The 27,777-nt window shown below is 47.4% G+C and overlaps 1 protein-coding gene across 3 annotated transcripts in view; it reads right to left on the bottom strand.

Annotated features, from left to right (window-relative positions):
• Positions 1 to 1,030: 1,030 nt before the first annotated feature.
• Positions 1,031 to 27,777, bottom strand: part of RCAN1 (regulator of calcineurin 1) — a 102,966-nt gene continuing 76,219 nt past the window's right edge. For 2 of the 3 annotated variants that reach the window (XM_045501446.1, XM_045501448.1), the window contains exons 2-4: positions 9,765 to 9,938; positions 5,636 to 5,795; positions 1,031 to 2,800 (exon numbers count right to left, since the gene is read on the bottom strand). In XM_045501446.1, the coding sequence (XP_045357402.1) occupies positions 2,628 to 2,800; positions 5,636 to 5,795; positions 9,765 to 9,938 (507 nt within the window). In that variant the 3' untranslated portion in view covers positions 1,031 to 2,627. Of the gene's footprint in view, positions 2,801 to 5,635; positions 5,796 to 9,764; positions 9,939 to 13,125; positions 13,330 to 27,777 lie in introns of those variants that run through there. The other variant, XM_045501447.1, reaches the window with a different exon arrangement.

Raw genomic sequence — 27,777 nt, 5'->3', positions numbered from 1 at the left:
AAATCTGAGTTTACTGACTAATGTTAACACTTCTCCATCCATCACCACCCGTCCCTTGGATTTAGCATACCTTTCGTGGGGGGCCGGGTTTCTTTCCTCGGATGACCCTTAAGCCAGTTACCCCCGGATCAGAAATACGTCCTATCAAAATCTAGTTAAGGGACACATTCAATCAGTGGCGAAGGGTGACAACTGACAACACGATTTGATTTTATTCCAGGGTTACTTATGAAATAGGATCCTGGGCTGGCACACTGGGCTTACTGGGCTCCCAGCTACTCAACAGGACGATGAATGGCAGCCCCCTCCCTCACGAGGCAGTCACTTAGTGAATCTGCTCGATAATCAGATTTGGCCACCCGACTGAAAAATGGATTTTCCAACATGTTTAAACGTCAAACATCGACGGGTTGAAAATATGTAAATTCTCCTGGACACGACCGGAGGAGCTATTCTTAGAGAAAAAAAAACACAAGAGCATGTGAGCGTTCACGGAAAAGTGCCCAATGTTAACCTTGATCAAGATTAATGTCGTCTGCTAGAGTTCAGCCAATAAACCCTGGATTGTCTGGGCCTCTGTGGGCACGCACAGAAAGCACGCCGCCACGTGTCCTAAGGGCTCCGGGGGAAAGGCTGCTTGGGATTCAGACGGAAGGCTCAGAGACAGACTTCCGGAACATTAACTGGCCTTTGTCATTCAGTGTCTAGCCTGGGCTTCTAGCAGGAAAGACAGCTCCTCCTACGACCGATCAGAAACGTTGTTGCTTATTGGAGCTGGTGGTTTTGCCGGGGAACAGGGTTTTCCTCGTCTCCCTCCACAAAGCAAATACCCAGACTCCCGATTTCGGTTTTCTCCGTTTTCCGCTTTACTAGGTGATATACAGTTAGTGCGGTTAACCCTCCACGAACCACAGGAGAGCATCACAAGTTTCTCAATGGCAGCTGACGAAGGAAGGAGCCCTTTGGAGACGGCAAGGTTCACAGGGTTCACAGACCGATCATCAGAAATAAAAGGGCACAGAGATCAAGCTTTCCGTAAAGAGGATATTGTGTTGATTTATTATAGACTGCAGTTAAAAAAAATATTTTGAGGTTAGCCTCTCCAGTTTAAAAGCACTTAGCCAGGAACACTTGAACAGCTAGGCAATGGTCTCTCCCTCACGGCCCCCCAACACCTCACCAAGTACTGTAAACAGGGTTTTGAGAACATCCCGTCAATTTCTTGATACGGACAACCTAATGCAATTGCTTCTTAAAGAAAACCACCTTCCAAATTTCCAAAGCATGCACTGTTACTGGGCGTTAGGGATTTCAAAAGGACAAATTTCGTTATGGTGTTGTAAGGCCAAAATAGAATACCTATTTACCAGACACACACATTACGACCAGAAAAAAATTACAGACGTTAGCCTAGTGTAACAATTCCATCAGGAATCAATGGGGAAAAAGGCACTGCGTCCCTAGCATTCCACCACATATCTACTATCCACTTGACATGCTTTGAATTCAAGTCCTGTCCGACATTTAACAGCGTTTTCTACAACATACAAGTCACAGGTAGGGTAATATTCTGACACTACAATTCCACTGCCGTATTTTTCACCCGAGTGTACAAATGGGAATGAAAATATGCTATCGGCTTTATTTACAGGTTTATCTCGATGTTTTAGTGGGGTTAAAAAAACAAAAATCAACTATCTCCACCAACGGTTCCCCAGAAAGGTATTTTGGCTACGATTCATGTGTACAAACCACCACGGAAAAGAAATAAATGGAACCGAGGTCTGACCCCAAACACCTAACCTAAAATTTCTCACCCACTAAATGCTGGCAGTGACACTGCTGTTCTCTGCACTTTACGAAGTGAAACTCTACGTGGGAATTTCAGATCGACTTCTTTTGCCAAAGCACAAGGGCTATGTTGCAATGGATAGGATGCTGAATGAACGTATTCTGGGTGCATTCCACGTGTGAGTGCTGTCGCAGAGAATCATGAATCTGGAAAGGCGATCGGTTGTTCAAGCTTTCCCATCTTCCCAAAAGATGTAACACAACAATGGCATAACTATACACAAACAGAGGTTAGTTCTGAAAATCCGTAATATACATGCACAAACATTAGAACGTGATGGGGAGAAAAATGAAACACTACAATTCCCACACTGCATTGTTGTTTCCACAGCCTTTCTGCACCGGACGCTTTGTGGCTTCGCGGTGCCTTTTCCTACCAGTAGAGAGAGTCTGCCCCGTGGGCTGGTTGGAAACAGAAGGTTCTCCCCACACCCAGGGATCAAGCCGCCCTTGACAAAAGACAGAACCTACCAGAAAAGAACAAGTACAAAACACGATCGGTTATCGGTTTTCTCGAGACGTGCCCAAATGTCCTCGTGCGATCACCTTAAACTTCAGTGATTGGCCCAGGACATTCCCGGAAGCCATGAACATTGACGGATGCCCAGCATTAGAACCAGAGGACAAAGCCTTGATTCTCTTCTGAGCAACGCGAACTGGAATTTCTGCCGCAGCGATCACGGCTGCCACCTCCCCAGTTGTGAGCGGCCACTTGCACAGAAAAAGATTCCTCTCCGTGAGTGTGATTCAGAAAACTTCTTCCTCCGGGCGCCAGTTCAGCTTAAGTGGAGAGGCGTATACTCTGGCCTTCTGGTCTGGATAATTTTTGGTTTGGGTCTCTTCATTCTTTCCGTCTCCTCCTCCTCCTCGTTCTCCTGATCGCTCTCACAGACGTGGACCACCACGCTGGGGGTGGTGTCGGTCGCTGCGTGCAATTCATACTTTTCCCCTGGGGAAAGAAGAGAAATGCAGGGTAACTCGGGCAAGGACCGGAGAGCCAAGAAACAAGAGCAAACAGAAGAGCACGTATGGGTCTGCTCGGCCTGGCTTCTGCGGACGTTCAATGGGGACCGAGGGACACAGCCAGATATGCTCTGGATTGGTATTTCTTTGGTGGCTCTAGCAGGGGAAAAAAAAAATTACACACACGCACACACACACACACACACACACACACAGAGTCACCGTTATATATTATTCTGCTTTCAGTCAAACACTGAATCCAGGCATATGAAAGCAATGGAAGGAGTTTATTTTTTGATGACACTTAACGTGTCCACCAGGCCTCCTAAAATACCCAGATGGCTTCCCCATTGTGGTGCGATGTATTCGGGGAGACAGTGCACGAATAAAACACGTTAGGAAAGGACATTGAGAGCTTCCGTCTTTTTTAAGTTTATTTATTTATTTTGAGACAGAGAGAGAGAGAGAGAGAGAACTCATGAACTGTGAGATCATAACCCAAGCAGAAATCAAGAGTCGGGGGGCACCTGGGTGGCTCAGGGGGTTGAGCGTCAGACTTTGGCTCAGGTCATGATCTCACGATCCGTGAGTTCGAGCCCCGCGTCAGGCTCTGTGCTGACAGCTCAGAGCCTGGAGAACTGCTTCCGATTCTGTGTCTCCCTCTCTCTCTGCTCCTCCCCTGCTTGCACTCTGTCTCTCCCTCCCTCTCAAAAATAAGTAAACATTACGAAAAAAAAAAAAAGAAAAGAAATCAAGAGTTGGATGGCTAACCAACTGAGCCACCCAGGCACCCCATGAGCCTCCCTCTTGAGGCTCCCACCGAGGTGGTTCGCACTGGAGACAGGCCACAAGGGGGGCCCACACGTGGCCTGTGATTCCCTCCACTCAGGACCTGGAGCCCGTGCGAAGGCACGTTCCCTCTCATTCCTGTGACCCTCCACGGCCTCCTCCGAGAAATGGGATAATTATGGCACTGACCTCACAGAGCTGCTCAGGTAAGTACAAGCTAAGTGCTTGAGACCTGCTGCACGGTCCCCAGGCCCATTAAGTGTCACCTAGTTTTACTAATGTTGACAAATAGGGCGCGGATCCTGACTGGTGGGAGGCGGGGAGTAGTAGAAATGCTACGATTTAAGCAGGTGGGGGGGGGGGGGGTTGCTTCGGCTGGCTCCGCCCCCTCGGGGTGCAGAGGTGGGTTTTCCTTCAAGTTCTGTGTGCTCTTCCCCAGCCCGATTCCAGACCTTCCCGCCTCCCGCTGCTTTGGGGAGCCTCTGAACACAGAAGGCACTTTTCCTCATAAGAAAGGAACTTGCCGGTTCTCTATCTGGAACGTTCATGGCAATTGCATCTGAAAAGGTGAGCGCGCCTCAGCTCTGTCAGGGAGGGAATTGAGGTGGAGGTTCACAAGATCACTGCCGTGGGGTCAGGGTCCTTATCTACCTGCCCATCAGCCAGGGTCCAGAAGGCCTCAGTGTAGGGCCACATTTGCAAACTCTTTGCAATCTTGCTGGCGGCAAAGCACGGCCCAGTGTGAGATCTCGTTCCAGCTCACTGTCACGTAAACTAAGGGCGAATGGATTGGATTATGTGTTTTCTGAAAGGGCTTCTCAAATCAGAAAGGAGGGGTAGGTTCTGGAGTGGGAAGGGCTGCCTTCAGCAGCACTCCTTGCCCTTGGAGGAGTCTGTCACCTCCCCCAGCTGGAGGACCCGTTTCTTCTATTGTCTAGCGTCCGGCAGACTCCAGCCCTCAGCTCGGCTAAGGCACCTCAGCCAGGAGCTCGCGCTTCCTCGGACTGGCCAGGTCCACCTTGGCCTTGACACCACCATCGGCAGTGAGTAACGGGATTCTAGCTTTCTCCCACGGAGGCGATTTCCGCTGGGGGCAGTGTGTTCAGAAATGTAATCTTTTCAACACGAAACTGCTGATTGATGGTCCATGAAATAAAACCCTCAATCCAAAGGAGTATCATCAGGTTTCTGGTCCAGAAGAAATGGTCTCAGTATTTGTTTGCTCTGTGGATAGGGCAGGAGCTCAAACTGCTTCACCCCAAGACGTCCTCACGAACCTGCCCGCTCACCCCAAACCCAGCAGGTAGGACAGGAACCACCAACATCGGATTGTTTCCAAAAATCATGTGTTGGGCGCAGCCTATGGGCCAGGCACGTTTTGAAGTGCTTTCTACACAACGGTCTCACCTACGGCTCACAGCTCCCCTGGGTAATACCCACTGTATGGAGAAGAAGACTGAGGCCAGAGCACCTGTTATCTCCCCGAACACTCACACGTTCGTCCCATCGGAGGACTGAAGACTCCTCTTTCTCAGCTGGGGAGCACCCCAATGGGGCCAAGAGGGGGCGTGCATGAGTGGGGCCCTTTCTTCACTACACCCTACGGTTCCCTTGAACATTCAAAGGAGCAGGTGAGAATCAGATCACCCACCGTGAATAAAGATGAAATTTCTAACGTGTAGGGTGGTTTGTTTTCCCTTTCCAAGTCTAATTGCTCATCCTGGAGCGACAGGGCCTGGGGTTGGTGCTCAGTGGGTGACGGGAAGGATTCCCGTGATGCTGGCAACGAGGGGTCACGGTGCTTGGTATCCATGACCCGCTAAGGAATGAGGCCAGAGGCAGGCAGGTGCGCATGTCCCCAGCAACTTGAGTTACAGTCGCAGATGAAAGCGACTAGAAACCATTCACAAAACACGCGGGGGGCCACGGTGGGGGGAGGCGCTCCCTGAGGCAGGTGAGCATCTCCGTCTGGGCCCGTGAACGCCACCTCTGCCCATCTGTCTCCCTGCTCCCACCCAAGAGCACAGCTTACCTGGCCCTAGCTTGGAGATAGCGTATAACAGATCATAATTTATGACAGGAGTAGCGTCTTCCACTTGTTTCCAACCAACGGGCGGCGAGGCAGGAGGAGAGATCAGAAACTGCTTGTCCGGATTCGGGGGGGCCAGGTGGGAACTTCCTATGTGTAACGTCTGCGGAGAGAAAGAAATACAGGCGCGTGGTTTCTGGAGGAAAGAACCCAAGCGAGGCGACAGCGCTCAGTGACAGCTTGTGGAGGACAGGCGCAAAAGGACAAGCCTACGTCTGGGCGGCAGAACGCATGCGGTTCCGGAGGGGGCTCGTGACCCAGTCCGTATGGAGAAGGCAGAGGGGTGACGGCACAAACATGGTTAGAGCGCCCTCCCAGGACAGGGATTGCCAGGAATCACCACGGACCGAGACTGGTGGGAAAGGAGTAGCGTCATAGTAGAAATGGACAAAATAAAGCACTGTTGCTGACGTCACAGGGATCTCAGCCATTTCTTCTAGCTCCTCAGGTCACAAAGGCAGAACAGAGGCTCCAAGAGGCTAAGCGACAGCCCTAAGATGATACAGCCTCTGGGAGGGCAAAGTGGGGCTGGGGTCCCAGGGCCCCCGCCCACCCGGTGGTACCCCACAATTCCCTTCCTCTGCGGTTCCAACTCAGATGCCAAAAGCAAAGAAGGAAAAAAAGATCCACCTTCCAGGAGATTAAAAAAAAAAAAAAAAAAAATACTATCTTGAGAATGCGAACTGGTGCAGCCCCTCTGGAAAATAGCATGGAGGTTCTTCAAAAAATTCAAAATAGAACTACCCTACGACCCAGCAATTGCACTACGAGGCATTTATCCAAGGGATACAGGTGTGCTGTTTCGAAGGGACACATGCACCCCCATGTTTATAGCAGCACTATCGACAATAGCCAAAGTATGGAGAGAGCCCAAATGTCATTCATCAACTGATGAATGATGAAGAGGATGTGGTATGTATGTATATACGTATCGGCAATCAAAAAGAATGAAATCTTGCCATTTGCAACAACGTGGATGGAACTAGAGGGTATTATGCTAAGTGAAATTAGTTAAAGACAGACGAGTATCATAAGACTTCATATGTGGAACTTAAGATACAAAAGAGATGAACATAGGGGAGGGGAAGCAAAAATAATATAAAAATAGGGAGGGGGACAAAACATAAGAGACTCCAACTGAGGGTTGCTGGAGGGGGTGTGGCTGGGGGGATGGGCTAAATGGACAGGGGGCATCGAGGAGGACACTTGTTGGGATGAGCACTGGGTGTTGTGCGTAGGGGATGAAACACTGGATTCTACTCCTGAAATCATTATTGCACTATATGCTAATGAACTGGGATGTAAACCTAAAAAAATTAAATTAAATTAAAAAAAAAACTAAAAAATAATAGCATGAAACGATAACCCATGGTTCTAGTCTGGGCTTAGAAGTCCTGTCCGTGCGGTTAGAGGGCTGCCCAGAAAGATGCTGTATCAAAATCTTACCAGTTTGGGTTTTATTTGTATTTTAACCTCTCACTCCCCCCCCCCCCCAACCCGGCCAAATTTTCACACTGAGCGTGCATTTACTTTAATAATCAGAAAAAGGGGAAGGACAAAGTCATTCTACAGAGCCAAGGCCGAAAACCCGTGCTTTGCGCTGCCACCAGGGGGCAGGGCATCCTAGCTCTAATTTATACTTGAAGGGCCTGCAAGGTGGCCTCCTCCCAGGGTCAGGAAGTGTCTCCACAGGTTCCGCTCCTCTACTGGCCTGGGGAGCTCAGAGCCCCCGTGGGGACGAGCCGTAACCAGAAAGCTGCACCTGAGAAGCTCCTTCCCCTTCCACGGCCAACCTGTTGGACCCCAGATGCAACAGCATATAGAACTTTGTGAGCTGCCTTGAAAATGGGTCACCTTATCATTGAAGGTCTGGGGGGTGGGGGAGAACCAGAAGGGTGGTGAGCAAGAGAAATAGCAAACCCATTCACAGCCCTTCGAGAGCGACCCGGGGCTGGGACTCCTGCCACCAGGAGGCTTTCTTAGCGTTGGCTACCTGTCTGGTTAACTCTTTTTTTTTTTTTCCTTTCCAGCCAGGCCTGGCAGCCTTGTGCCGACGTGGCTGCCCGCACTTGGCAGACGGCTGGTTCTCCACCGAGGGAGGCTCGGTGCTGCCGAGAACCTGCACAGAGTGAAGCCCCGCTCAGGTCTGCTCTTGGTCTGAAACAAGTCAGTAGCCCTAACCCTTGAGCCAGTTCCTGGAAACATGCTGCACAAACCTTAGAGTGTTAGACTAGCCACGCCCACAGCCTTGTACTCTTAACTACCACCCTCCTGAATGAGCAGGAAAGGTTCTCCCAGCGCTACTCATCCCAAGGCCAAGGGCCATTTTGGAGATCGCTTGCTTTTAATCACATGCTGATGTTTGATTTCTTTCTTTTCTTTCTTTTTCTTTCTTTCTTTCTTTCTTTCTTTCTTTCTTTCTTTCTTTCTTTCTTTCTCTTTTTCTTTCTTTCTTTTTCTCTCTTTCTTTTTCTTTCTTTCTTTCTCTTTTCTTTCTTTCTCTTTCTCCCTCTTTTTCTTTCTTTTCTTTCTTTCTCTTTCTCCCTCTTTTTTTCTTTCTTTCTTTTTCTCTCTTCTTTCTTTCTTTCTTCCTTTCTCTCCTTCCTTCCTTCCTCTCTCTCTCCCTCCCTCCCTTTCTTTTTTATTTTGAGAGATCGAGAGAGAGAGCGCGTGCAAGCAGGAGAGGAACAGAGAGAGAGAGAGAATCCCAAGCAGGCTCCACGTTCAGTGCAGAATCCAACACGGGCCTCGATCTCAAAACTGTGAGATCATGACCTGAGCTGAAATCAAGAGTCCGGCACTCAACCGACTGAGCCACCCAGGCACCCCATGTTGATGTTTTCTTAAATAGGCGGGACATTGAAAATTTAGAGTATGAATTTTGCCTTCCTCAAAATGAATTCTTAAGAGTTTTAATTCAACCCAGCCGGGCACGTTGACCAGAAAGGCTGTCCACAATACACTGCTAAATAAAAGGGAAGGCTGTAGTAATTCCATTTTTTTCTTTTTGTGCAAGCAAATTAACTCATACTCATGCACTTGTATGTTTGTATATGTGAAGGGGAAAGTGTGTGAGGATTCACACTAGATTTTCAAAGGTGGTTATGTTAGGCGATGGCTTTGAAGGAGGAGTGGAGAAATGTATCTACCTATTTAACTTTAGGGACTTTTGTACTGTACTTGGATTGTTTCAGTTAATCTGCGTTGCTTTTGTCATTTAAATGACAAAATAAACATGCTTAAAAAAAGGGTGGAGAGGGGCGCCTGGGTGGCTCTGTTGGTTGGGCGAGGTTGGGCGGCCGACTTCGGCTCAGGTCAAGATCTCACAGTCAGTGAGTTCGAGCCCCGCGTCGGGCTCTGTGCTGACAGCTCGGAGCCTGGAGCCTGTTTTGGATTCTGTGTCTCCCTCTCGCTGACCCTCCCCTGTTCATGCTCTGTCTCTCTCTGTCTCAAAAATAAATAAAACGTTAAAAAAATTAAAAAAAAAAAAAAAAAGGGTGGAGATGTAACAATGTTCCCTGCAGGGTTATCTGTGATAGTGAAACATTGGAAAACAAGATAAATGTCTGAGAGTAAAGACTGCTTAAATATGTCTGAAATATCTATATGGTAGAATATTACGTACCTGGAAATGATCTTATTAAACACATTTTAATGTTGCGGTAGAATGATCACGAATGATACACGGTGAAAAAGGAAGGGTACAAAATAGGATCTACTTAAAAAAAAAATTTTTTTTTTATGTTTATTTTCGAGGAGAGAGAGTGTGAGCAGAGGAGGGGCAGAGAGAGGAAGACAGGGAATCTGAAGCAGGTTCCAGGCTCTAGGCTGTCAGCACAGAGCCGGACGCGGGGCCCAAACCCACGAACGGTGCGATCATGACCTGAGTTGAAGTCAGACGCTTAACTGTCTGAGCCACCCAGGCGCCCCCAGGGTATACTTTTAATTCCAACATTGCAATTGAAATGCGTATGCATTAAAAAAAAAAATCAATGTATAACATAATCAACGTCTGAGCTACTTTTAAAAAGGGTGAGAGGGAGAAGCAGGTGTATCACTGCATTCAACTCACCTGGGCAAAATATAATTTCATTTCCTTTCCAAGAAATTCAGTCTTATGCAGCTGGAGTCTGGCGTCCGCCGCAGATAAGGGGTTGCTGAAGTTTATTCTGACCCGCTTGAAGCTCTTAAAATACTGAAAGGTGATATCCTTGTCGTATGTCCTAAAGAGGGATTCAAATTTGGCCTGAAAAGTAATAACAAAAATAAAAGGAGTTAAAATATACCCGCATAGGAGTCCTGAGGACTACATCGCATTTCCACTTGAGGAAGGGAATTATTCGTGTCATTTCGGGAACACCCAACTTCTTTCTTAGACAAGAAAAGCCAGCCTTCTTTCTTTGCAAGAAAAGCAAGGCTTGCTTTTGGCGCCTTTAAATTCTAATACAGGTGATTTTCTAAGAAAGTTAGAATGTAGGCTTTCTTAAATTCATTCAATCAGCAAAACAATTACCAGTCGCAGAAACATTCTTTTGAAAGTAGGAAAGGAGGACATTCCAAGGATGTCCAGCTTGGTAATTTGTCACCCCCCCCAAAAATTCCTTATGTCCAACAACCTTCCCAGGCCTAGTGAACTCCCACCCCCACTGCTCAACACAGGGGGTGGCTGTGTATATCAGATGTTTCTTTAGGGTTTAAAAACACTGGAACTCATTTGAAAAAAAAAAAACAAAACACTGTGGGGGGAGGGGGCACCTGGGTGGCTCAGTCGGTTAAGCAGCAGACTTCAGCTCAGGTCATGATCTCGTGGTCTGTGGGTTTGAGCCCAAGTCAGGCTCTGTGCTGGCAGCTCCGAGCCTGGAACCTGATTCAGATTCTGTGTCTCCCTCTCTCTCTGCCCCTCCCCTGCTTGCTCTCTGTCTCTGTCTCTGTCTCTCTCAAATAATAAACATTAAAAAAATTTTTCTTTTTAATTTTATTGCATTGGGAAACAATGAAATTAATAAGAAACCCTGCATTTCTCAGTGTAAAGGAAGAGGTTTAAAAAGAAATCTCCCTATTATTTTCCCACTGAGTCTGTTACTTTTTAACTCTCTAAAATAATACTGGTTTAAAAATTAATGTACTGCCAATGGACCCATTTCTTTCTTTCCTTTCAAAAAAAATTTTTACTTATTTAAATTCAAGCTAGTTAACATACAGTGTGGTATTGGTTTCATGAGTAGAATCCCCACCCAGTGCTCTCCCAACAAGTGACCTCCTTTATGCCCAGCACCCATTTAGCCCATCCCCCGCCTTGCTCCCCTCCAGCAAACCCTCAGTTTGTTCCCTGCAGTTAAGAGTCTCTTACGGTTTGCCTCCCACAAATGGATCCATTTCTGCATGCGGGCTACAATGTATGTATATTTCTAGCTCTAGTGTTACAACGCCTAGTGAAAATTACAAAACAGCATGAGTTCTTAGGATGGAAATGCCCAAGTCCAAGGGTGTTAGGCTTAGATTCAGGAAGGAGCTCATCAACTTTCTGGGAGAAGCTGTGTGGAGAGTCCCCTGCTGGGCTGGGTCCTAGAGTGGTGGCTTTTGCGGGAGCGTGTGGGGCGAGATGGGAGACCACAGCGAGGTCTCAAGGCTCCAACCAGAGACCGAGTTGATAGACAGTCAAAACTTCCAGAAAGATTGTATGGACGGTGAGGCGTCCTACCCTCCGAGCCTTTTCTTCCAGACTGAACAGTAAGGACGGGTGGGGGGAAGTCTGCGCAAGGCAGAAAGGGCCGGCTGAGGGTCCCATTGGGGGAGGGGCGCGCCTTCTACAAAGGGGACCGAGGTCGAGGAGGAGGCGGGCGGGGCGCACCGAGTACCTTGGAAACCTGCGGAAAGCAGTTTCTGCAGAGGGGAGAGGGGACGCCTTACAAGAGAGAACATTTTCAAGAATGTTCAGTGCTAGAGAGAGGCAAGGGCATGGCACTTCCAGGCGCAAGAGGCTTCACGGGCAGGACAGGACTTGTGTTCCAGCGTGGGGGCGGGGGCGGTCAGCCCGTGCGCACCAGGCAGGTTGTTCCAAGGGTGGGGGTGGTAACAACTCACCAACTTTCTCTCTCTGAATCCCGTGGCTTTACTTTCGTTTATGAAAACCTCTGAGGGGTTTTGCAGAGGCAAAGAATGAGAAAAATGTTACACAGCAGATGCTTCCCAGAGGATTTCATCTGGCTGCTGGCGGACTTTTTCCCCACCTCTCTCCAGCGGGAGCTCTGGCAAGTTTCTGGCGCAGGGTCTGTGCATATATATTTGGAATTTTGCATGACCTCATCAATAGGCATTGTGACCCACTGTTTAGCTTTGGAGTTATGATTCAGAATTTAGGGGAGATGACTTTGAGGAATATTTTTAGAATACAAGTCAGGGCTCAGGACCAGACCACAAGAGAAGGCACACAGAGTCTGTTAAATCCACATCACTATGACGCCATTCTCCTAAAAAATAATCTTATTTGTTCTGACAGCTGGGATCAGCTCTTATAGTTGCTGGACGCTGTCCCTCTTTGATTGAATAAAGAATGATTTTACTCACATAAGGCTAATATGAAATACGTAGCTTTTGTGGGATTTTCACACATAGAATGTGCTGATACCTCGTTCAGAAACCACAGTCCTAGCTGTCAAGCATCATACACACTCGTGCAGTTCAATTTGATTAAAGAAAAAAAAAATCCTTCACATGTCCCAATATGGCATGGGCTCTAAAGCCTATAGCACGAACACCATTCCCCAAACACAACACACAGAACTCACTCATATACAATATTGTTAAAGATCAATTAGACAGCTGGGTAGCTACTGATGGAAATCTTACATCTTAATCGAATGAAGAAGAAAAGCACGGTGATTACAATGACTAATTGTACTAATTACCACCAATGAGAGCTGCTTCCCCACACTTAAACTTAAGATATTTATCCAGTTTTATTGTTTGCTATGGCTGCATTTTCCCTAGCTAAAGGAAGCTGAAAACTTGAGGACAGGCCCACAGACATACAAATATCCTTGCGATATTTATTTCCCAAGATAAAATTACACTGTTCTGATCTCTAGATGTCAAAGTGAAACGCTCTGTTCACGGCCAGAAAAAGCTTGCCTCTAAAAGGTTGCTTACAACCTACACAGAATGAAAAATACAAATCATGTTAAAACTTTGCATTACTGATTGGCCAAGGGACCTGGATGTTTTCAAATACTGAGAGCTTTAAACATTCCTTCACAGTTAATCCCTCGGGCAACAGCTTTGTTTGATAAAGCACCAAATATTTTGGACTTATTTCAAAACCCCCAAACCCGCAAGACAGCCACATCGCACCCCCGCAAATATTTCAGCTGCTATTTCTAATTAACACAGTGCTTTGAAACCTCTCAAAAATCACATTATATTAGAAGCCTTACCCTGGTTTCACTTTCGCTGAAGATATCACTGTTTGCCACACAGGCAATCAGGGAGCTAAAGCTGTAGTTGAAGTTTCTAAAGTGCATCTTGCTTTCTTAGAGCGAAAGCACTAGCGACTCAGGCAGTCAAGCCCCAAGTGACGGTCCCTTGCAAGAGGCTGGAGGTTGTCGCTCCAGCAGGCCCTTATAAAGCACCGAAGTCCAGCCCCCTGGGAAAAAAAAAGCACAGCTTCTAGAGCATCCTGTTTGGACAGCAAATTCCTGAGTCAAGTCCTGCATGCTTTTAGGCAGACAGAGACAGAGTGTAAGTTTCTACTGGAAAGAGGTGACGTCAACACCTTAGTCATTTTCCCTATGCTAATTAACTTTGCTTGGGGAGGATGGAAAAAACAGCCAAGGTTTGCCTTGCAGCTGCTTTATCAACTCCTCTTGCAACATAGTTTCCACTGGTAGTAATTCCATTCAGCCACTCAGACACCATGCTCCTCAGCTGAATGGGACCACCCTTCTTAAGATGGAAAATGTTACAGAAGAAAAATGAGGAAGGTCTCAGCAGTAAACAGTAATTAGCCTCTGGGGGAGTTTTGAGCCTTTGGGAAACCTGGAAACTCAAGCCTTGGCTAGTTGTTTGATCCCTGTAATTCCCTGAAAACCTCAATCCAAGTTTCATGGTGGGGTATTAGAGAAAACGTTTTGAAATCTTTCTTGGTCAATGAACTCTGTTTTTAAAGAAAAAAAAAAGTGGAATTCATTTTGAAATATGGCGCTTTTTTTTTCCACCCTAATTGAACTTTACTGGATGAATGTCCCCATTCTCACTTGTATTCCACAGTGGGAATGTGAGAAGAGCTCCTCAAACAATCCTGGGATTCTTCACTGGAAAATTTTACTATTGTAATTTGGAAACTAGGAAGATGCAACACTTTGATCATTTTCTAGGAGCTACTGGATTCAGGAAAAGATACAAACACATTTTAGAGAATCTAGCTTCTGGAGTTGAGAAAAGAAAACACAGATCAGCTGTCCTGTTTTTGAGACACATAGACTAAAAGTTGCGTTTTTCTTCTCATAGAAAAGGAAGAAGAAATGAAAGGAATGCATGCTACCGTTGGAGAGCGTACCTGAAAACGGGCCCCTTTTCAGGTGAAATATCTGCCCCTTCTTTCCAAAGGCTGCAACTCTGAGGTGCTAAGCACGTTTCCAGTTTCGATCCCTGTGGCAGCCTGGGTCCTCGGTCCTTCCCAATCTCCCCAGTTGCATTATCACCTAAAAGCACTCAAGTTACTTCTAAAAGCATTGTCTAGGCACACAGAGACACCTCCTAAGCTTCCAGAAGTTAACTAGAACTCTGCCATTCACATGTAAGAATTACCTTCAGGGAACCATTAAAGTTAGCCAATAATATTACAGTCTCCAATAATGGAGCAAAAACGAAACCGGAGCATTTATCCCTCCAAAGGAGGAAAAGTCAAGTCTTCTTGGATGAATGAGCATTGCTTAATTTCAATGCGCACTGCCTTGCTGCCAACTGTAGAGTTATGTAAGAAACCAGTTATGGTGTTCGCTTTGCCAAATTACCCATAACTCCCAACCCGAAAAGATCTAAATGCATATATTCTAAAACAGTTTGGAACACTGTGAATAGTACGGGTCTGCCTCAAACCGCACGGGGATACGGTCGCATGAGATGGTGCTTGGCGATGGGTAGCGTGTGTTTGGGCGTGCCGTATTTTCAGTGCTGTCGGCAGCCTGTCCCTGACACACGCACGTTGTGGCGGCCGTGGTGTGGGTATGGGAGGCGTTGGTGGGGGGAGGGGGAGGCGCTAAGGGGAAAGAAAGGGGGGGGGGGAGGTAGGACACAGGAGCCTCCTCCAGAGAGGCTGGGGAGGGCTCTGAGGTGCACCGCCCCTCCCCCCTGCCCCGCCACGTCCACCCCATGGTCCCCCTCCACCCCCCCTCCCCGCTTTTTCTCTTTCTCCTGGAGTCCACCTTTTTTTTTTTTTTTTTAATAATTTTTTTTTTCAACGTTTATTTATTTTTGGGACAGAGAGAGACAGAGTATGAACGGGGGAGGGGCAGAGAGAGAGGGAGACACAGAATTGGAAACAGGCTCCAGGCTCTGAGCCATCAGCCCAGAGCCCGACGCGGGGCTCGAACTCACGGACCGCAAGATCGTGACCTGGCTGAAGTTGGATGCTTAACCGACTGCGCCACCCAGGCGCCCCACTCCTGGAGTCCACCTTAGCAAATAGAGTTAAAGGGCGGTCAGAGCAGAAAGAAGAGGCAAATTTCTGCTCTGAGAAATAAATGATAAATGATCCCTCTTTCACTAGGCTGCCCCAAAAGCCTAATGTGTGATTCTGTACCTGCCTTTGACTTGATTTTAAGGTCCATTTGAATTAAATTGTGATCCTGAGTGCTCCCATTTTTACACCCAGAAGAGGAGCTCAAAACAGTGACCAACTCTAGGGGGGCTGAAAAGAATGCTTTTCGGCAAAACTCCTTGGGTCGCAAAGTGACCAGGGCCTTGGACCAGAGAGGGGCACCTACGGTCCCCCAGCACCGGCTTCCTCAGCCACTGTGTGAGAGGCATGGAGCAGATACGGGTTTTCGAAGTACGTCACTGAGTGGCAAGGCTCCTTCATGGCACTCCAGCCCTGGCTGCAGGGACGTTATAAAGGGATAGGACACCTGTCTCGTCCCTGTACCCAGAGGTAACACTGCTTTAAACGCATCTCAGTTTCCCTTCATCTGCTAATCTGACAGTTCTCATCAGGAATGCCCACTCTTCAGGGCAACTGGGTGGCTCAGTCGGTTAAGCGTCCAACTTCGGCTCAAGTCATGATCTTACGGTTCGTGAGTTCGAGCCCTGCGTCCGGCTCTGTGCTGACAGCTCAGAGCCGGATCCTAGTTCAGATTCTGTTTTTCCCTCTCTCTCTGCCCCTCCCCATGCTCTCTCTCTCTCTCTCAAGAATAAACATTAAAAAAAATTTGTTTTTAGGAATGTCCGCTCTTCAGCTGCGTGTCTATTATACGGGAACTTGGATTTCTAAATGTCCTATGCAAAAGCATTACATTGTAAACAGTGCCTGTCCTCATGGAGGATAAAAATTGTTCCAAAACGAGTATTAAAAAAAAGTAGACGTTCCTACATGTGTATCCCTTGTCATTTGGGAGACAAGTGCATTCCTGATTCTTGTTTGCTAGTCGGATAGAAGTGATTTGAAGAAAGCGGTGCCTAATGTCTCATTAGAGCTCTTGAGAAGCATACCAAAAATTGCACTTAAAATAGTAAAACTGACACCAGAAGTTGAAGAAGAAATGAAATGCTTTAGTCAACTGAAAGCTTTAGATGTTTTGCATTTCTTCCATTCGTGCCATAAAAATCCTAAATTCATCTCTTTAACTTGCAGTAAGAGCATATTTTCACTAAGAAGTTTTCTATTTTCAGGGAGGAAAAACTGAGGTTTAGGGTGAATTCCACCATTTCCATTACAGCATTCCCGGAGCAGAGTTAGGATGACCTCAGCGCGTCCTTATAAACCCCAAGGAGTTTGCGCCTCTGCCAAGAATGTGCCACCACCAGGGAAACGGTTCTACAAAACGACCAGAAAGGGAAACTGAGTGCGGACCTTGATGTGCAAACCAAAGCAGAGCAAAGAACGGGGCAATTCACAAAAGATGGGGTGGGGGAGGCCCGGAGGGCGGGGCGGGGGAGGACATACCTGACTGAGATAAAAGGTACCCGTTTAAAGAGCGTTCATCTTGAACGCTAATGAAACTCAGGGCTTAGGTGAGTTTTTAGCTTCTGAGATAATGGAATTGTTTTGTTGTTGCTTCGTATTTGGAGCCCTTGCTGCCTCTGACGTGGAGCTTTGTTCCTCCAACCTCGGTTACTGTACAACGGAGAGACCTAGGACCTCACGCTTACTCATCTTTACCGTTTTCCCAGTCTGATCGATGGTATTAACCGAGGGGAGTGTTCCTGTCCTCAGCTTGTAACCCTGGTTAATATCCAATTCAGCGGTGGAGCGGGATCGAACAATGTGATGCTGGCAGAGCGCTGAGCAGGATGCCTGAAACACGACCGGGGTTGTTGTGTGTGAGCCGCGTCTGTTTCCTACTTCACCTGTCGTGATACTGAGGTTGAGAAGGGCACAGTTTACTTAGGGGAGCCAGGACTCACCCTGGTCTATCAACGGCAGATTCCAGGCTGGTTCCAGGGAACCACAGCTCCGTGCTCCCCTGGCAGCTGCACCTTCTGGTGTCGGAGCTCATTTCCCCACCTCTGTTGTCTCAGTTGCTCTGGCTGGACTGTCTAGGGCATCTTGGATGTCTTCCTCTTCTGGGTGCCCTGCCCGCAGGTCCGGGGAGAGGTCTGTGGATTCTCCGTACCACCCTCCACCTTGCAATCCCCGCACAGCACTTCAGGCGGCTTCCGCGACTGCAGAAGGCCTCACGGTGGCCAATTTCTTATGGCTCCAGGATAGTACATAATTCCCACAACAGGTAACTTCCCGAAGCCGAGCTTGATCATGTTTCTCTCCCATGGGAAAAACTTCAGCGACTTCCCATTGTTCCTTAGGTTGAAGATGACGACTTTTACTAAGTATTCATGCATGCATGCATGCATCCACCCATCCAACTATCCATCCATCTGTCCATCCATCCATCCATCCATCCACCCATCAACCCACCCCCATCCCATCCATCCACCCATCCATTCTTTCACCCAAGCAGGTTTTTAGGTATTGGGGATTCAAGGGTGAACAAAACAGACAAAACCCTCTGCTTTCACGGAGCTGATATTCTAAATGGGAAGAGAAGAAAAAGAAAAGAAACAAGATAATTGGGTAAAGTACACAGTGTGTTTAGACAGTGGTAAGTGCTGGGGGAAAGGCACAGAGAGGGGACAGGAAGAGCTGGGGAAAGATGCTGAAAGAGAGACTGGTCAGAGAAGGCATCCCTGAGAAGGTGACATGTCGATGCATCAGATCTGAAGGAAGTGGGAGACTGAACTGTGGGATGCTGGGGAACAGCATTCTGGGCCTGGGAACAGAATACACCAAGGCGCCCAGCCAAGAGAATCTTGGCACATTCAAGGCCCTGCAGGGGAGAAGGGTGGAGAAAGCGGTTGGGAACAAGGCCATGGGAGCCTTTGAGCCCTGAAAGAACTCTGGCTTAAATTCTGATTGAGGTGGCAGCCATCAGGGGGTTTTGAGCAGGACTTGACTTCCATACAACAGAACCACTCCAGTATCTTAGTTCAGAATAGAGCAAATGGCAGGGTGGAAGCAAGATGCCCAGTGAGGCTTGAGGCCTTTCCCGGCCATGGAGCCCTCAGCTGTGCCTGTTTTCCTCACTGCCCTCAGCCAGCTACTCTCTTGTCTCTCTCCTCTGCCCATCAGACCCCTATATATCCTTTAAAGCCCATCACAAACACTGCTTCTCTAGGAGACGCCCTTCCGTTAACCCAGTGACCTTCTGGGCTCTCCTCCTAGTTACATTCTTATCTGGCAAATCTCCCTGACTGCAGTGAAAGCCACATGGGGGCAACAGCACTCATTCTGTGCTTCCTGGAGATGCTGGTAAATGTTTGTGACATTCAGAGACTGCCCCAGGGAGGGCCCATCTGAGTCCCACAAAGAGCCAGAATTCACCAGGCATCAAAGGGCCATGGCCCTTGGTGTTCCTGACTTAAGGGTGTCCCTGTGTCTTTGGTTTAAGCAAAGGCCATGCCACTCCTTTTTGTCACAGGACGTGGTGTAGCATCGGTAAAGGCACATGTGTGCTCAGAGGGTGCCGGTCCCATTCTGGGACATACGTTCTCCGTCCCTGCTGTGTGGGAGCCCGCAGGTCACCCAGGCGGGGGGGGGGGGGGGGGGGGGGAGGGGGGGGCGGCGCACTGAGCCATCAAGTCCAGACTTGGGGGCCCCACCCCTGGGACGCTCCTGGAGGCCTAGGATTCTTCGGGGTCTATGGCAGCCGTCTTGAAAATCTTCTGCATGTGGGAAGAACATATTCAGCTTACTATATTTTCACTTCTTTTAATGCCACGGATGTCTTTTTAAAATGCCTATTTTTAGGGTATGTTTTATAAGGTGCCCAGTGTAGAGTTGAAATCGTGTAGAATTTATGAACAAAAATGCTTTCACTGGCAGATGTACTAAAAACTCTTTTACCCATGAGATTCATGATCAAAACCCACGGAGACCATTTGTCTCTGCGGCAGTGTGATTAAATCCCCATTTTTCTTTGAGCTTCGCCCTAACGATCCAGGAGAAGAAAGAGAGCAGGAAAAATATTCTTCTTCTTGATCTCGGAAGGAATCTCCATTCTTGTTCTCTGTCAGGAGGAATCAGGGAATGAGCTCGGGGAGGAGGCCAGATTTGGGCTCAGGAATTTATTGCTTTTAGCGCTATTTTATTACTGGTAAGATCGGCTGTGTCACAGGGAGGGGCCTCCATTTCAAAGCAAATGTAAAACAAAGCAGGTGACCTTTCTGCTGATGGGCTCCAAGGTTCTAACCAGAACCCCCTGAAAAAACAGGCAGGTTGGGGTTCTTCCACGACAGAGGGTGACAGAGGGCCCGCCGTAAGAATTCCAAATCTGCAATAAGAGAACCGTCTTAAGTGAAGATCACTTCTATGTTTAATAAGCACTAATCCTCTGGATCTGCAGGGTAATGCAGAAGAAATGATACTAATACTAAGCTTCAGCCTGGCACATTTCTGATAATTTGAAAAATAGAAGAGTCTGACGGATCTGCTACTTTGCACGCATTAGTACAAGAGAGTATACACATAATTAATATTTCTGGGAGAACACAGAGCTTTCAGGGGCTTAAATATATAATATGGGTGGCGTATTGAAGCCAGTGTCAAAAAGGATCGATGTATTTTTTTTTTTTAATGTTTATTTATTTTTGAGACAGAGAGAGACAGAGCATGAATGGGGGAGGGTCAGAGAGAGAGGGAGACACAGAATCGGAAGCAGGCTCCAGGCTCCGAGCTGTCAGCACAGAGCCTGACGCGGGGCTCGAACTCACGGACCGTGAGATCATGACCTGAGCTGAAGTCGGACGCTTAACTGACTGAGCCACCCAGGCGCCCCAGGATGGATGTATTTTAGCAGAAGGGCAGGCATACTCTGTTAAAGGTTATGGTAGAGTGTTAAAAAAAAAAAATGCAATCATCAAAAAAAAAAAAAAAAAAAAAGAAGAAGAAGAAATAAAATGAAATAATCAGTTGATTAGGAAAAACTAGGGATGAGAAGCATGTTCGAATTTATACCTTAAAAAGGAGGTCAGGGCTCAGGCAAGATTTCATCTCGGTTGTTAAACTCCACGTGAGCTCAAAATCCCATTAACTTTTGTTTCCTTATTACCTCAATCTTTCCTTAGTACAGAAAGGTTAAACAACCCTCTGTGACTTTTTGGAAACGCACGGCTTAGGAGGCCGAAGACGGAGAAAACAGCCATAGGCAAATCGGAACTATGCTTAATGAGTGGCCTGGAGACCGGCGGACGTGGATTAAGGGAGGTAACGTTTATTCAGAGGTGACTGTGGCCAAAGCCACCCTAATTAATCATCCCTTATTTGCTCTCTTTTGTCGAGTCCTTTCCCGACCCACCTCGCTTTAATTAACTGATTTTAATTTCTGCCTTGATGCCTTCCTCAGCTGGGGCACAATCTTGTGGCACCAAAAACCCCTGGGCAGGAAGTGTATGGGAGCAGGCTAGCGACAATCTGCCCCTGTGCTTACCACTCATGGGGCTGGTTATCTCTCATTCCGGCCCTTCATTGATTCATTCCCATCAACTAAACCAACCCCCCTTTTAAGTTCATTTATTTATTTATTTAGAGAGAGAGAGAGCAGGGGAGGAGCAGAGACAGAGAGACAGAGAGACAGAGAGAGAATCCCAAGCACGCTCCACACTGTCAGCACAGAGCCCAACTCGGGGCTCAAACTCACAAACCGGGAGATCACGACCTGAGCCGAAATCAAGAGTCGGATGCTCAACTGACTGAGCCACCCAGGCGCCCCATAAACCGCCTTCCATTCAAAGTATGAGCTCTACTTTTTAGTGTGAACGCTGACGGAAGAACCCGGATCCTTTCGTTGCATATTCCATGCTCATCCGGAAGAACTGACCCAACCAGATGTGGGCAGGACGTGGGCCGCCGGGAGGCAGAAGCCACGTGTCATTCTAGTAGGTTCTCCCGAGGAACCTGGCACAGCGCTGGGGTCACGCAACAGCCTATCGATACCCGGTGAATGTCTGGCTAAACAAGCAGAAGATGAAAAAGTGAGAAGGTTGTGCAAGAGAGAGGAAAGAGGGGAGCAAAGTCAAAATCCGTAAAACCAGATAGAAAACACAGTTTTCAAAACCTTTGCTCTGCAGAGTTTGTATCCACACCCAGTTTAAAAACTCAGGAGTCAGCTCAGAAATTGTTCCTTGCCAAATGCGGGAGAAGAGAAAACTGTGTCATGAGTGCTTTCCTACTATTTCCATTACCGCCCCCAGGCCCTGTTTTCCTGTCTGTAGCCGAGAAGTTTCTAACAAGGCCACAGCTTAGGTTGCCTTTTTATGCTTTCGTTGCCTTCTTCCCTGATTAAAGTCTGAAAATAAGTTGCACGAGGAAGTATATCCTGACTTCGTAAGAATGGCACAATGATTTAAAATACGCTAGGGGCGCCTGGGTGGTGCAGTCGGTTAAGCGTCCGACTTCAGCCAGGTCACGATCTCGCGGTCCGTGAGTTCGAGCCCCGCGTCGGGCTCTGGGCTGACGGCTCAGAGCCTGGAGCCTGTTTCCGATTCTGTGTCTCCCTCTCTCTCTGCCCCTCCCCCGTTCATGCTCTGTCTCTCTCTGTCCCAAAAATAAATAAACGTTGAAAAAAAAAAATACGCTAACGTATATTTAAAAGGAAATATACTGGGGCTCCTGGGGGGCTCAGTCAGTTAAGCGTCTGACTTCGGCTCAGGTTATGATCTCACAGTCTGTGAGTTCGAGCCCCGCGTCGGGCTCTGTGCTGACAGCTCAGAGCCTGAAGCCTGCTTCGGATTCTGTGTCTCCCTCTCTCTGTTCGTCCCCCACTCTCTCTTTCTCTCAAAAATAAAGATTAAAAAAATTAAAAAAAAAAAAAAGAAATATACTAAAGTATATTTAAAAAGAAAAAGATAAACTATCAACACAGAACAAAGGAGACTCCACCGCAACTTGGATATTAACACGCACCATCAAAAAAGAGAATGGTTGCCCCAGGTTTGTTGTTAAGGAAATTTGGGCATTCCTGTCAAGTGATGAGAACTTGGGCACACATCTTTACTCCGTAGCATCTGGGATGGAAGAGCTGTCCCCTTAGGTCTAGAATTGCCAGCTCCCCAACACTTAAAAAAGTTAGTTGTCAATATTGAAAAACTGGGAAGTTTCACATAGAAATAGAATGTAAAAAATTTTTTTAATTTTTTTTTGGGGGGGGGAGTAGAGGAGGGGCAGAGAGAGAGGGAGACACAGAATCCGAAGCAGGCTCCAGGCTCTGAGCTGTCAGCACAGAGCCTGATGTGGGGCTCAAACTCACGAATCACGAGATCACGACCTGAGCCGAAGTCGGACCCTTAACCGACAGACACCTAGGTGGCCCTAGAAATAGAATTTCTGGCTTCTTTGTGGGGGAGGGGGGGGGAAGGGAAGATGTGTCAACTCAGGGCCCAGAGACCCATATGGTGATGGCTGAACTGGTGGCTAAACCCTGTGCTCTCCAGATATCATTGTCCCCATCACTCCGGACCCCAAAGGCATTTGAGCTTTTGGCCTCTGGCTTAATTTAGGAAGTCATCAAAAATAGCTTAGTCCCTTGCTGTGAGCCAGACACTGAGAGATAGGGATACACACGAAGGCACTCACCCATCCACCCCCCTGGCTCAAAGTGTTTTATGTCACATAATCTACTTCAAATAATGCATTTATTTGTTAAGAAAATGTTTTAAATATTTATTTTTGAGAGAGAGAGAGAGAGAGAGAGAGAGAGCAAGCTCCAGCGGGGGAGGGACAGAGAGAGAGGGAGACACAGAATCGGAAGCAGGCTCCAGGTTCCGAGCTGTCAGCACAGAGCCCGACGCGGGGCTAGAACCCACGAACCGTGAGATCATGACCTGAGCCGAAGTTGGACGCTTAACCAACTGAGCCACCCAGGGGCCCCTCAAATAATACATTTAGAGAGCATGTCCATTACGCCTCACAAGGCAATTCTTCGTCTTTTTCCTTCTGGCCCATTCACTGGCACAACACATTTTCATAAGTGACTTCCTGGGCATTTGCTGAATGTTCTCTCCCGCCTCTGAAATTATACAGTAATGTAAGTGACTGGTGGAGACATTATTATAGGGATTACATAGATTCTGCTCAAACAACTACAAACCACAGTTGGTTTCTTTGGAAATTGTTAGGAAGACGTTGGGTCATACCAGAGACGCAGCCAGCATGGCTAAGAATCAGAACCTTAACCCACTTACAGATTTCTGCAGAACTCGTTTGTGATTGATGGAGGCAGAAAGGTTCTGTCATGAATGGCCTTAGAAGACAGGGTTAGAGATGATCCGAAAGTAGACAGAGTTCCAGGTATGTTCAGAGTGAGGCTTTTAAGACAGTTCTTTAACAGACCATTTAAACTGCCTTTGTAAAAATCTAGGATCCAGCTTAATCGAACTTCTTATGTTGAAATAAGTCTTAGGAAGATGGTGCCTGACTTCATCCTTTATGTTATTTTATTTTTAATGTTTCTTTGTTTATTTTGAGAGAGGGAGAGAAAGCATGAGCAGGGGAGGGGCAGAGAGAGAGGGAGAAAGAGAATCCTAAGCGGGCTCCACGCCGTTAGCACGGAGCCCAAGGTCGGGGGAGGGGGGGCAATCCCACAAACTGTGAGATCACGACCTGAGCTGAGGTCAGGAGTTGGACGCTCAACGTGTTGAACCATCCAGGTGCCCCCTGACTTCATCCTTTAAAGAAACGTCCCCCAAGAGTCTGAAGATGGAATACAGGGTCATCAACCGCTGGGGGGTGGGGTGGGGGTGGGGGTTCTGGGGACGACGCGACCCTCACTGGAGCAGAAGAAGGGCTCGTGCTGATGCCCCCACATCGGTCAGCTCTGGGATGGCAGTGACCTTGAGAAGGGGTGGGGAACTTAGAGAGATGGGTGGCTCTGCTCAGCTGATATAATCCCCCAAAGGGACAACTGCCAAGGGCAGCTGGGTGGCCAATCCTCTATTCCTGAAGGGTCCTGGAGCGTGTCACTGTGTTCGCCAACCAACCAACCGAAGAGGAAAACAGAGGCAAGAGAAACATAGTTTAAGTTAAATGTCCTTACAACTTGCAGCCCACTGGTAGACATCTGAAACATGGAAAGCGTGACCTTCCTCAAGGACCTCATGGCTGCCTTAGTGCCTTAACGTGTGTGTTTTATTAAAGACTAAAAGTAACCTTATCTTAACAGCGCCAACCCCTCAAGGTCCTGAAAAGCCTTGCTTCCAAATTCCCTAGAAACTTACTGTCTCTCTATCCCTTCTCCCTCCGCAAACTCGAAAGTATTTAATCAGTCCCTCCTCACAATCCTGGCACAGCTCTTTCTGCCCGGGGGTCCTGTCCCCATGCTGTAATGAAATCGCCTTTTTGCACCAAAAACGTCTCAAGAATTCTTCTCTTCTTCCTCCTCCTTCTCCTCCTCCCCTTCTCCTTCTTCTTCTTTTTTTTAAAAAAAATTTTTTTTTTCAACGTTTATTCATTTTTGGGACAGAGAGAGACAGAGCATGAATGGGGGAGGGGCAGCGAGAGAGGGAGACACAGAATCAGAAACAGGCTCCAGGCTCTGAGCCATCAGCCCAGAGCCTGACGCGGGGCTCGAACTCACGGACCGTGAGATCGTGACCTGGCTGAAGTCGGGCGCTTAACCGACTGCGCCACCCAGGCGCCCCTCCTTCTTCTTCTTTTTGAAGTTTATTTATTTTGAGAGAGAGAGAGAATGAGAGAGAGAACAAGGGAGGGGCAAAGAGAGAGGAAGAGAGGGAGAATCCCAAGCAGGTTCCACGCTGCCAGGACGGGGCTCAAACTCACAAACCATGAGATCATGACCTGAGCCAAAATCGAGAGTCAGACGCTTAACCGACTGAGCCACCCGGACGCCTCTCGAGAATTCTTTCTTAGCCATTTGCTCACGAACCCCATTTTATAATTTCATCCCAACCAACCACCAATCGTTCCCAAGGTCAAGGAACCAACAAGTTCCAAGGTCAAAGATTTGTACACTAAGTTAATCATCTGAACTATCCCACAAGTAGGACAGACTTCAAACTGGACTCCATGAAAATACTACTGATTTTACTCCAGATCATTAGGTCATTGATCCATGTTAAGGAACTTGAAAAAAATACAGTTACAAAAAAAAAAAAAAAAAAAAAAGGTAGTAAACTCAACAGTTTCAGAATCTCAGTATTTACCATGTCAGTTGAAGCCCCGACAATTTTACTCCTACGAATTTATTCTACAGAAAGTACAGAGCTGTGGGCAAAGGTTTAGATCCAAACATATACCCTGCAATCCTGTTTGTGCAAATAACATACCAAAACCAACCAGTGACCGGCTAATATGCTGAATCCATTCCACAGGCTACAGAGCCCTTCACACTAAGGAGGTGAAAACTAATGACATAAAAAAAAAAGATGTTCACAACTTACTGTTAAGAGAAAAGAAAAGCAGGTTACAAAGCGACGTTTATTGCTGGGATCCATTGTGGCGAAAAGAAAAAATATGCATGTTAGTTACGATTGCAGGGTTTTCCTTTTGTGCCTATTTGGACTGACTAGCATTACTGTTTGGACTTACAGTGAACATTTATTACTTTTGTAATAACACGAAGGCTTCTCTGTCTGCCCTCCCTTCACTTTCTCTTATGTATCAATGGTCACAGAAACCGTGGTTAACAGATAACACTCTTGCAAAGTTAGACGGTTAGGGGGAGAGGAAATTTACCCCCCTATTTCTTGCACAGCGGTGTGTGGCTTGTGGCTTTCATTTCTTTGCCCTGTGAATGTTTGTTACCCACAATTTCCAAACCTGGTGTTCTTAACTCGTTAATATTTTGGGGGTGCCAACTGTTGAGAGAATCCCCTTTCTTACTTACCTAAATACTTTTCAAACACAGGGATTTCACCAGAAAATACTGCTTTTGTGTTTTCTTCGATAATCTCCTTGGCCAGCCATTTTTATCCGGTGAAGTGACCAACCACTTAGTTGTGTTGACTGGGACATTCTCACCGGAGTCCGGGCCACCGCGTGCCAGGAGACGGTCACGTGACTGTCCTGCTCCCTGGTGTTGAGCTGCGCATTAGCATGATCAGCTCTTAAGCAGCACACTCAACTCAGCAGGCTCTAGGGGGTGGCTGGCAGAGAGTTATCTGCTGGGTTTTGGAAAATCTCCTATCCGGGCTTTGCAAATGACCTCCAGCATGATGCCTTCTCCGAGCAGAGCCGTCAGATTCTTTCTTGTCACTCCCATGTCCCCACATCTACCCCTTCCTCATCTGTGTTTTCTCCACTCTTCTTGCTGACCCCGAATCACATTCGGAGCTCTTTCTTTCTCCTTGGGACGGCCCTGCCCTCTGCGTCTCCCTTCTAACGAGACTGGAATGTTACCTAATGAGCTCTTCCCCCCCCCATTACAGCGTTAATGATGACAGCTGTTCAAGTATAAGAGCTCTCAGAGAATTTGTATTTAATCAGCATATTATGGAGATCAAAGTCTCGTCCCCAAAGGAATGACTGCATTGCTAAGAGGAAAATTCCAGACAGCAAATCGGTTACAGGGGGGAAAGTCCCCTAGACAGGTGGGCTTTTCTGAGGCAGGGTTCTACCTACGTGGAGATATTTGGAGCACCCATATTGAGTAGATTCTTATGTGAGCTGTTTGGGATATAGAGCAGACGTTCGAGCATCAAGAAAAATGATTCATTCGTGTATTCATTCAACTATCATTTGTTAATCTCCAGCCTTGTATGACCTTGAGCAGAGAACCCAGGTGCCCACGTTTGGACTTCTGACTACAGACCTGTCGGCTAATAGATGCGTGTTGCGTTAAGCCACTGAATCTGCGGTAACTGATTATGCAGTTACAGAACATATTTAATGAATCAGGATCTGGGTTTTTATAAGTCCTCTAAGTGATAGGATACACACTCAAGTTGGAACACCTCTGGTGTACATAAAGGGCCCACACAGCAGAGCTCGGCAGGCAGCTCTGAAAAAGTTTTTAAGAGTACAAAAGAGGGGCGCCTGGGTGGCTCAGGCGGTTAAGCATCTGACTTCAGCTCAGGTCATGATCTCGAGGTTCGTGAGGTCCAGTCCTGTGTTCAGCTCTGTGCTGACAGCTCAGAGCCTGGAGCCCGCTTCAGATTCTGTGTCTCCCTCTCTCTCTTCCTCTCCCCCGCTCGCGCTCTCTCGCGCTCAAAAATAAATACACATTTTAAAAAATTTTTAAAAAAAGAGCACAAAAGAAAAAAAATCTCTCGACTTGCCCTTCAGGTGTAAGATCAGACTGACTGCTGGACGTTCTGTAAATGCCAGACAAGGGGGCCATGCAAAATTCCCTTTCCCCCCATTC

Source organism: Leopardus geoffroyi, chromosome C2, assembly GCF_018350155.1.
Source record: "Leopardus geoffroyi isolate Oge1 chromosome C2, O.geoffroyi_Oge1_pat1.0, whole genome shotgun sequence".
Taxonomy (NCBI): domain Eukaryota; kingdom Metazoa; phylum Chordata; class Mammalia; order Carnivora; family Felidae; genus Leopardus; species Leopardus geoffroyi.
This window is presented reverse-complemented; position numbering and strand designations above follow the sequence as displayed.